This window comes from Carlito syrichta, unplaced genomic scaffold (assembly GCF_000164805.1).
Source record: "Carlito syrichta isolate Samal-C Ts95f unplaced genomic scaffold, Tarsius_syrichta-2.0.1 Scaffold316714, whole genome shotgun sequence".
Taxonomy (NCBI): domain Eukaryota; kingdom Metazoa; phylum Chordata; class Mammalia; order Primates; family Tarsiidae; genus Carlito; species Carlito syrichta.
The window spans coordinates 14,437-25,444 of record NW_007260810.1 but is presented as its reverse complement, the minus strand read 5'-3'; the positions used below and the strand labels follow the sequence as shown (position 1 = coordinate 25,444).

The following is an 11,008-nucleotide window of genomic DNA, read 5'->3' as shown; positions in this document are numbered from 1 at the left end:
GGTCGAGGCTGCGGTGGCCAGGAGTGGCCACTGTACTCCAGTCTGGGCGACAGAGTGAGACTCCAACTCAAAAAAAAAAAATTCTCCAAACTGATGCATATACATTTTGGGATTAAAAGAGCTCATTCAATAACCAGCACAATGAAGGAAAACAAAAACAGACCTATGCTAAGTTGTAGCACTGTGAATTGTAAAAAACCTGGGACAAAGAGATGTTACATTTTTCAGGAAAGAAAAAAACAAAATTCTTTCCATTGACTAGACTTCACAATAGTTAGAATGTACTAGTTAACACCTTCAACATGCTTAGGGAAGCTGGAAAGCTTGCTTCCAACCTAAGATTCTACATACAGCCAAATCATCAATTAAGGGCGACAATAGGAGAAAGACGTAACAGATATACCGAGTGTCAAAGATGTTCCTCTTTGTGAATCCTTTCTTGAGAAGATATCGAAGGATATGCTCCAACAAAATGAGGGGGTAAAACTAAAAGAGGGAAGGACCTGGGACCCAGGAACAGGAGACCCAGCATGGAGAGAGGGGACAGTAAATCTGAACAGGTAATGGCTGAACAGGAGGCCTCATGGGCAATCAGCTTAAAGTGGAGTAGGCTAGATGGCTCTGGAATTTCTTCAAAAAGATGGAATTAATAGAAAATCGAATGTGCTTGAACACACTGTGAGCAGGGCTGAGAAGGAAGAAAAAGACCACACTGGGACAAGGTTTTTATTTATTTATTTGTTTTTTCCTTTTAATTTTTACTTAAAATTGTGGGGTACAATAAAGAACAAAATCATGAACTTCGCAGCAACTGGGACAAGGTTTTTAAAACTGGGGAAAACTTGGAATTGACTTAGTAATAATTGCACAGAAAATGAAGCAAACCAAAAAATAATCACAATTTTAAACTCTGCGATAAAAACAGATATTACAAGAAAGAGAGAAGCAATCATAGCGTAGCTTCAGAGTTCTGCTGTGAGTAATGTTTATGCAGCTATGATATTAAACTGACAATTGATCAGCTCAAAATACAACTGTATTGGGAGACAGGAAGCTGGTGTGTGTGGGGGTGGGGGAGAAGGGTGCCAGGCAGGGATGAGAAAAAGGCTAAAGCTAAAAATCAAGACAGAGCAATATGGCCACATTACCTAGAGCCATGGAAGTTAACAGCTGACAAAGCATCAGCTGTGAGCCTTGTAAGTGATTCTTCCGGATCGTGGAGATGACCTGTGTTTTTCCTAACACAACTTACAGTAGTATTTGACTCTTGAAAGCCTTTGCGGTACAACTTTAATAGGAATAAAAATGAATTGAGAAAATCAGCTGTTGTTTAGAAAGAGGCAAGCAATCGGCCCAGCTAGAGGGTCTGGGCAGGGCTTGCCTGCAGGCGAGGATTAGGCATATCGAGGGCATCCTGGGCGAGGAATGACTTGGGCCTGAGCGGAGCTCTGGCGGTGGCCTTGGAGGTAGCCCCCAGAGCCCCTGTTTGGAGGAATTGAAGAAATCAGTGACTGTTCTCTCCTGGGGGCTTCCTGTGCTTCAGATCATGGAGCGCGCCCTGTTCCACATGGACAACTGCTACAGCATTCCCAACCTCCGGGGCACCGGACGACAGTGCAAGACCCACCTGCCCTCCAACACGGCCTTCCGGGGCTTTGGGGGGCCCCAGGGGATGCTCATCGCCGAGCACTGGATGAGCGAAGTTGCAGTGACCTGCGGGCTGCCGGCGGAAGAGGTGAGCCAGGATCTGGTGGCACAAGTCAGCTGGGCCCGTCCGTCGACTGGGCAGAAGGGTGGCTTTGTCTCCTGGGCATCTCCCATGGGCTCAGAAGATGGGCGGGGGCTGCTGAGGGGGCTGGAAGCTTGGTTTTAGGCTGTACCCCCGCCAAGGCTCTTGCCACCCACCAGGCTTCAGTGTCTCTCTCCTTGGGAAGGTGCGGAGGAAAAACCTGTACAAAGAAGGAGACCTGACGCACTTCAACCAGAAGCTGGAGGGGTTCACTGTGCCACGGTGCTGGGACGAGTGTCTGGCCAGCTCTCAGTATCACACCCGGAGGAGTGAAGTTGACAAGTTCAACAAGTGAGCGACGGGGCGGCTGAGGTTCTGGTGCGCCCGGGGGTTTCAGACTCTACTCTCTTTCTGATGACCTGAAATAAGAAGCTAGTAACAGAACAGATAGCTGGTAGGGGACTGAGGTTGCCAACTCACTTAGAAGGCATCTCCGTAAGATCATGGCCTCCTGGCCTATGCTTGGTGTCACAGCCCAGCAGCTGTGGCTCATCTTGACACATCTGTATGCCTTCTGGGCACACCGGCTAGTAGGGAACACTGACCTGGGACAAAGAATGCTGCAGGCCAGGCTCGGTGGCTCAGCCTGTCATCCAAGCACTTTGGGAGGCCGAGGTGAGTGGATTGCCTGATCCTGTGGGTTCGAGACCAGCCCGGGCAACTTGGCAAGACCTCATCTCTACAATAAATAATAATTAAAAAATTAGCTGGGTGTGGTAGCGCACGCCTGTAGTTCTGGCTACTTGGAAGGTTGAGGCGGAAGGATTGCAGAGCCCAGCGGGTTGACGTTGAGCATGCCACTGCACTCCAGCTTGGGCGACAGAGTGAGACTCCAACTCAAAAAACAAAAACAAAAAAAAGAACGCTGCAGTATCACGCCTGTCTCCGGCTCGAGCCTATCCATGCGAACTTGGCAGTCACCCCATCTCCCTGGGCCTCAGTGTCACCGTCTGCAAAGTGGGCATGATTATGCTGGCTCCGTCTTCCTCACAGAGCTGCTCAGATAACCAATCATAAAGCACGGAGAAGCCATCGCTGCTTCCAGTGGGTCACCATCTCTCCCTGAGACCATGACAGTCGAGACCCCAGCAGGGGACTCTGACCCCGTATGATGATTCCATCCAGGAAGGAAGGGTGATGGTGCTTCAGGGTCGAGGCTTCCAGGGTGGGTTCTGCTGCAGCTGCATGGGAACACCCAGGACTCCAATCTCTACCTTCCTCACTTGTGTCTACACTACTGGGGCACAGCGCGGCTATGACAGGTGACCACGTTGGCAGCCCCATGGATGTCCTGTTTTGATTTGATCCAAAGTCGTTGACTAAACACATGTCCAGTCTGACATAAATATGGAATTGAAGGTGTCGTAAGACTGTTCCTTTTTCTCCAGGGAGAATTGTTGGAAAAAGAGAGGACTGTGCATCATTCCTACCAAGTTTGGAATAAGCTTCACGGTCCCTTTTCTGAATCAGGTAATTGCTTTATGTAAGTGTCTACCTCCACTGACCAGGGCCCCATTTCCCCCACTGATTTGGGCCCTGTTTCCCTGGTCACAGCACTGTAAGGGATCCCATAGTCACTGGCGACAGAGCTGATGGCCAGGCTCTTTGCCGTTTAAATGAGAGTTGAACTCGCATATTCCTATCTGTCCCAAGTGTCATGGGCAGTGAGGCCCAGAGGTCTGGGTCAGCCTCTAGTTCTTACCTTTCCCGGCTGCAGGACTACTGGCAGATGCTCTATCTTTCCCATCCTGTTTCTCCATCTATAAGGTGAGGACAAATCTATGTGAGGGCTGGTGACACAGAGACAGACAGGGGAGCATTCTATAAACTCCCAAACTCCCATGGTTACATCATGTGGTTTATGCCACTGTGATCTTTGTCTAGGGTTTGTATCCCAAATGCTGTTGGTTTTTGTTTCCTGGGCTCCAAGCCTTGGGCCCCAAATCCTGGGCCCAGTGAGGATTTAGGACGTTGACATCTGGCAGCCATGTCTGTCCTCAGGCGGGAGCCCTGATCCATGTGTACACAGATGGCTCCGTGTTGCTGACCCACGGGGGCACCGAGATGGGCCAAGGCCTCCACACCAAGATGATCCAGGTGAGCACCGGGGTGTATTCTGTGAGGCGGGTGCCCTGAGAAACAAGCGGAAGGACACGTGAGCACAGAGCAGGCCTGGTGTCCTGCCCAGCTCTTCCACTCATGCACGCATCACCTTGGGCAGGTCTTCTCCCTTGCCAGTCCTTGGTTTCCTCATCTGGGCCGAGAGGATTGGCCAGGTGACCTGAGGCCACTTTCATGACCTGCAACCCCTGTGTAGGGTGGACAGCCATGTGTCTAAAGGAATGGATTTCCCACACCCAGGAGATGCCTCCCAGCAGAGCTTGGCCAATGGAGCTGGACCAGGCAGCACACCTGCCGGGCCAAATTGGATTAAGCGAAAAGCCAGGCTTAGCTTGAAAAGGCCCTGCTTGTCACCATTAGGCTTGTGAACCTTTTATCCAGCCAATCCATTCCATCAAGTGCTGCTTCAAATTCAGCCAGATGTGAGACTGTCCAGAATCAACAGGTTTAGAACCGATGAAATCATGTTCTTGCTGGTGACAGTGAACGGGAATGCCATCCTGGGATGAGGCAGTCGCGCCCACGGCGACCCCTTCCCTGGAGGGTGACGTCTTCTCTTGTGCAGGTGGCCAGCAGAGCTCTAAAAATCCCCATGTCCAAGATCTACATCAGCGAGACCAGCACCAACACGGTGCCCAACACCTCTCCGACGGCCGCGTCGGCCAGCACGGACATCAACGGGCAGGCTGTCTATGTAAGGGCCCGTGGGCTCCCAGAGCAGAGGGATGACTGGGTGGTGGGCCTGGTGAGGGTCCTGGGTGGGAATCAGAAGGATTCCTTGGAGGGCCTTGGGCCTTGGCCAGCCCTCTGACTTTCTTGTCCAGGAGGATGCTGTTTCTGCAGACACGTGACTGAACATGTTCACTTCCAGCAGGGCCGGAAGACTGCGTGCAGCAAGGGAGGGGTGTGGAGGGAGAGCAGGGGTAGCTGGGAAGACACACTCCCTGGTGTTGGCCCCGGTCACTGGGCCATGGACTGAAACTGAAATTGATGACAGGGTCAGCCAGGTTGTACCTTGTTGCTTCTCACTTACGTAGGGGATGTGAAGGAAGAGGGCTCCTGCTTGGGGTCCCTTCCGCATCTTTCCCTCTGCCAGCCCGAGGACTGGGCCAGGAAGTGCTCCCCAGGCAAGGGCCAGGAGTGGCCCCATGGGTGGCTCTGTGGCTCCTACCCCGGGCCTTGGTCACTCTGGAGAGTGTGGCAAGATGGTGTGAGTGGCACCCTGGCGCAGCACGGCTTGGAGATGGCCCTGCCAAGGCCTCGGGTTGTGGCCAGGCTGTGGTAGGCCGAGGATGGACTTGTCTGATGTGCATAGGGGATTTCTTCTTTAGGCCGCTTGCCAGACCATCCTGAAAAGGCTGGAACCCTTCAAGAAGAAGAACCCCACTGGCTCCTGGGAGGACTGGGTGAGTCCCAGCTGGTCCAATTCGCTTTTGTAAGGGAGAGGGAGGGTCTCTGTCCCTGTCCTAGAAAAAAACAGGAGTTAGCCCTGGGGGCCAACAGGCAGGAGGGAGCTGAGATAGCCTCTGAGTTCACAAGGACACACAGCACACCAGCGCTCAGCCTGCCAGGGCCCTTCTCTGTATTTCCATTGCTTGAGGAGAGGGTTTGAGCTATGATCTTGACAGCCTTTTAGGAACTGGGCACTGTTTGCCCTGCATGGAGAGGCTATGGCCTGCCTCTCTGGTTACCTAGACTCACTGGATCCTGCTCTCACACCCCATTGCCTGGCAGCCTCAACAGTCCCTGTTTTCTTTCCTTTTATTCTTCTTCCCTTCCTTACCTTCTGTCTCTTGTCCCCCCCCCCACCTTTCTTTCTTCTTTCTTTATTGCTCAGGTCTCACTCTATTGCCCAGGCTGGAGTGCAGTGGTGCAATCAAAGCTTACCATAGCCTCAAACTCCTGGGCTCAGGTAACCCTCTTGCCTCAGCCTTCCAAGTAGCTGGGACAACAGGTGTGCACCACCATGCCCGGGTTTTTTTTTTTTTTACTTTTTGCAGCGATGAGGTCTTGATATGTTGCCCAGGCTGGTCTCAAACTCCTGGGCTCAAGCAATCCTCCTGTTTCGGCCTCCCAAAGATCTGGGATTAGAGGTGGGAGCCACCATGCCTGACTGAGCCTAGGCCACTGAGATCCCTCTGTGAGAGGGCATGGACAAGATGTCACCCAAGAGCTTCCATCATGCCTGTGACTCCAGAAGGGACAGAACAAGCACTCAGATAAGCATGAACACAGCTTTTTGACTTCTGCATCAAAGGCCAACACTGTGGAGATCCTCCTGGAAGGTGCTGGGAGTCTTGTGGGTGGGAGACAGCCACTCCTCCACAAGCAGAGACACCCTTAGTGGCCTTGTGTCACACCCTGGGAGCACCGGGCATCACTGTCACACATCAAGGGTGGCCGCATGTGAACCAAATCCCCCTTGGTAGATCCAGGGAGACACGCTGTTTCCCCCAGGCCCACTCATCAACCTGTGCTCACGTGACAGCACCTCTTCATGGATGCCACACGCTACCAAGCTTGGGCTTGGTAGTCTGAACTGTAGCAGTGGGCCCGGCAGGTGGTGTACATGTTTCAACCACAGCACTGGCAGCGATTTTCTAGCATCTGATGTGCACATCTGAGCTCTGTTCCCAGTCCCCAGCCCCCAGCTGTGTGGACCAGAGTTCCTTGTGAGCAGGTAGACCCAGTAAGTGGGCCGCAGTCACCAACACATGCATGCACACACAAGTATGCATGCATACACACATCATACTAAATGATTTGTAAAGCTCTTAGTCCCAATCCTTTTTCTCCAAACCTCACTTTTCTCAGCTGTTGAATGAGGGCTTTAGCAGGACAGCGCTCACAGGACTGCAGTGAGCACCAAATCAGATTCAGTGTGGAATGCTGGGGTCATGAGGTGCAGAGGAGACTGCTTGGTGGCTGACAACGATGATGACACAGATTACGTCAAGCAGAACTCAAAGCCCAGCGTTGTACTAGGTCTGGGGACACCCAGAAATGTACTGAAGAGGCTGGAATGAAGGGATGGCTTTATTAACTGGAAAGTGTCAGCAAAAGCACACTGTTAAGTATCAAATGAGCACTACAGAGAGTAGGGAGAGCCAGGCGCAGTGGCTCATGCCTGTAATCGCAGTACTTTGGGAGGTGGAGGTGAGAGGATTGCCTGAGTCCAGGGGTTCGAGACCAACCTGTGCAACTTGGGAGACCTTGTCTCTACAATAAATCAGAAAAATTAGCTGGGTATGGTGGTGCATGCCTGTGGCTCCAGCTACCTGGAGGGCTGAGGCGGAAGATCACCTGAGCCCAGCAGGTTGAGGCTGTGTTGGCTATGAGCATGCCATTGCACTCCAGCCTGGGCAACAGAATGAGACTCCAACTCAAAAAAAGAAAAAAAAGCCAGGTTCGGTGGCTCAGCCTGTAATCTCGCGCCTTTGGGAGGCTATGGTGAGTGGATTGCCTGAACCCGCGGGTTCAAGACCCGCCTGGGCAGGTGAGACCTCATCTCTACAATAAATCAAAAAATGGGCCGGGCGTGGTAGCGCACACCTGTAATTCCGGCTACTCGGAAGGCTGAGGCGAAAGGATCGCCAGAGCCCAGCCGGTTGAGGCTGCGGTGGCCGGGAGCAGCCACTGCACTCCAGTCTGGGCGACAGAGTGAGACTCCAACTCAAAAAAAAAAAAAAAAAAAAAAGAAAAGAAAAAGGGGTGGAGACAGACAGCCTGCTAATTGCAAGTGAAGATGAGAGTGACCCTAGGAAGTACCCCATGACCCTTGGTCTCCAAGTGACCCCTATAATGATGGGAAACACAGCACCCAGCAAGTGAAGGATTCTTTATCAGAAAACTCATTTCATAGGCTGGGCATGGTGGCTCAAACCTGTAATGCCAGCACTTTGGGAGGCTGAGGTAGGAGAATTGCTTGAGCCAAGGAGTTTAAGACCAGCCTGGGCAACTTGGTGAGACCTTGTCTCTACAATAAGTAAAAAATCAGCTGGGTGTGGTGGCTTGCACCTGTGGTTCCAGCTACTTGGAAGGCTGAGGTGGAAGGATCACCTGAGCCCAGCACGCTGAGGCTGTAGAAGCCGTGATTGTGCCACTACCCTCCAGCCTGGGTGACCGAGTGAGACTCCTACTCAAAAAAAAAAAGAATTGCCTGAGCCCGCGGTTTCGAGACTTGCCTGGGCAACTTGACGAGACCTCATCTCTACAATAAGTCAAAAAATGAGCCGAGCATGGTAGCGTGTGCCTGTAGTTCCAGCTACTTGGAAGGCTGAGGCGGAAGGATCGCCGGAGCCCAGCAGGTCGAGGCTGCGGTGGCCGGGAGCGACCACTGCACTCCAGTCTGGGCGACAGTGAGACTCCAACTCAAAAAAAAAAAAGATAGAGGGTAGGGAGGACTCACCAAGGAGAGAGGGTGGGAGAGGCAATTGTGAGGAAGTTGTTGAGGGAAGAGCAGACTCAAGACAGTTCCAGGGGAGGAACCATATAGATGGGGGTGTGGAGGTGTGGGAACACCGAAGGGTTGGGAGAGTTAACTCTTGAGTGTGACAGGGCAGCTGTGCTGTGCTGCCGAGGGTTGGAGAGGAGACCGTGGTCTGCTACACCAGACATTTACTCTATACATGATGGGGAGCCATTGACTACTCTAGAGTAGGGGTGTGACGTGCACAGGGAGGTATGTTAAAATGACCATTCTGGCTGGGCTGGGGAGACAGCTTGGGCCAGGAAGGTCACCTAAGAGGCCGCTCTAAGCTCTGGGCTTTGGACGGGGAGGGTGTGAGGCAAGGTCTGGGAGTAGGGGTCACTCGTCATGTGAGCTGATGGGCCTCCAGGTGAAGAGGCTGTGTTCCCAAGAGTGGAGTGGGAGGCCAGTGTGTCTGGAGACCACACCTGCCCGTTCCTGACACCGTCTCCTCTCCCCAGGTAATAGCCGCCTACAAGGATGCCGTGAGTCTGTCTGTAACTGGCTTTTATAAGTAAGTATGGGCCCACTCCTGCCCAGCTTGGAGTGCTGTCACCTCACCCCAGTCCCTCCAGCACGGATCCTGCCAGCCTGGGGATGGGGGAGAGCAGCTGTGCCAGCCTGTGTCTCTCTGAGGGACACCCACTAAGTCCAGGCCAAAGAGGCATGCAGGGTGGCCCAGCGTGCCAAGGCTGCAGAGGCACAGGCTACGTGGTGGAGGTCCCTCATGTGGCGTCTGGTCTGAGTGTCCCAGTTCACGTGGGGAAGTTGCTGGTTTCCCTGAACCTGTTTTCCCACCTGTGAAACGCTGGGCCTGTCGCCCGCCCCTCCTCTGTCACATCCTCCCACCAGAATCGGGGCACCACGGGCTGTGGGCTTGTGTCACGGTGGGCCACATGCACTTCCTTGTATGAGGGATCTACTTATGGGGGGCATTTAGAGCACGTGGTCTCCTTACAATATGCAGAGGAGCCTTTTGAATACAGGGAGGTTCAGAGGAGAGCGTATGTCTTCTGCAACTTGACACTTCAGGGCAAGCACGAACAGCTGGAGACGCTCCCATCTGTCATTAAGGCTGGAGAGACATGATCACACTCACTGTCAGTCACGATGTTTCCTGCCCGCTCTGGAAACTTAACTGGGATCTTTTCCTTCACAGATCAGTAGGTTTGCAACATGGCTTGAAATTTGCTTTCAAATATCTCATGGGACATTTTTCTTGTAGGAACATATCTATGTAACATATAATACTATTCTGTGTGATAGCATGTATAGAACACTTTATACAGGACATACAGAATATATATATTAAGCAAAGAAATGTTTTCCAACGCTGTTTACACAAACACAAATGAATGCAGATTTTCTCACAAGTTTCTGTTACATTTTTGGAGTTCATAAAACTAAGGTTTTATAAAGGTGAACCCAAATGAATGTGGTAAAGTCAGAAGTCAAGGAAGGTAGTGATTTCACCTGGGGGAATGTCTGCTCCCTTGGCCCTGTATTTTTTTTTTTGATCCACATTCTGGTCATGTCAGTTTGTGTTATTTCTTTGTCATGTCTAGAGCAGCTTAGATGCAGTGTGCTATAAACTCTGGGTGTGCAAATTCACACACACAAACACATATACAAATGCAATATTGGACTCATGCAAAATTGGAATTGTATAAGGCACTTAAGAACTGAAAAAGAAAAAAAATCAGGAGAATTTGTTTCCATGCAGCAAATTTTCCTCAAATCATCTGTTGAACTTTTGAAGGGACAAGCAGGGGTGGGGAGAGTGGCTGCTTACAGGTGCAGCAGGTTTGCGTGAGAGGCTGACCTCACTGACTTTCAACTTGAGAAAGAGCCCTATGAGTAGGTAAACTCGGGTGAACAGCACAAGCGCTCCCCCAAGCGGGACCCTCAGCTCTGGAGAGCTTGGGTTCTAGCTCATCGATCCTTTGTGGTGTGACTCTCATGACCTTTGTGAGCTCAGACAGACCCATCACCCCATCTCTACTGTGTAGAGGCTGTCCAGAATGACCCCAGAGGACTATGGGTTCTAGCTCCTCGATCCTTGAGGTGTGATTCTCATGACCTCTGTGAGCTCAGACAGACCCATCGCCCCATCTCCGTGTAGAGGCTGTCCAGAATGATCCCAAAAGGCTATGGATGAGATAGAGGGGACAAGAGACAGAATGCTCCAGAACACCTGGGCTTCCTGAGCAGGTTCAGACTGTTCAAAACATACGGACTTTTTCTGGAGAACAGCTTAAGGAAAAACTAGAACTTCAGGTTTAAAGATTTTGTGGGGTGAGCTGTCCGCGTGTGCGTGGAGCGGGGACGTGTCCGTCTCCATACGAGGGCTGCCTCTCCTCTGCCTTTCCAGAACACCCAACCTTGGCTACAGCTTTGAGACTAACTCGGGGAACGCCTTCCACTACTTCACCTATGGCGTGGCTTGCTCGGAAGTAGAAATTGACTGCTTGACCGGGGATCACAAGGTGAGAGGTTTGCAGAGCTGTAGTGCCAGGAAGACAGAGAAACAACTCAACACCAAGAGCTGAGAGAGGCAGACCTCCTGGATGCGAAAAGACTGCCTTACCTGGCCGATAGGCAAACTTTTTTTTTTTTTTTTGGGTTGGAGT

At 51.7% G+C, this 11,008-nt stretch overlaps 1 protein-coding gene across 1 annotated transcript in view; it reads left to right on the top strand.

Moving 5' to 3' along the window:
- XDH (xanthine dehydrogenase) overlaps window positions 1–11,008 on the top strand; it is a 70,736-nt gene that overhangs the window by 54,735 nt on the left and 4,993 nt on the right. The window contains exons 25-32 of the mRNA XM_008074639.1: window positions 1,544–1,735; window positions 1,935–2,080; window positions 3,178–3,259; window positions 3,791–3,886; window positions 4,476–4,604; window positions 5,242–5,316; window positions 8,840–8,892; window positions 10,750–10,864. Of these exons, the coding sequence (XP_008072830.1) occupies window positions 1,544–1,735; window positions 1,935–2,080; window positions 3,178–3,259; window positions 3,791–3,886; window positions 4,476–4,604; window positions 5,242–5,316; window positions 8,840–8,892; window positions 10,750–10,864 (888 nt within the window). The remainder of the gene's footprint in view (window positions 1–1,543; window positions 1,736–1,934; window positions 2,081–3,177; window positions 3,260–3,790; window positions 3,887–4,475; window positions 4,605–5,241; window positions 5,317–8,839; window positions 8,893–10,749; window positions 10,865–11,008) is intronic.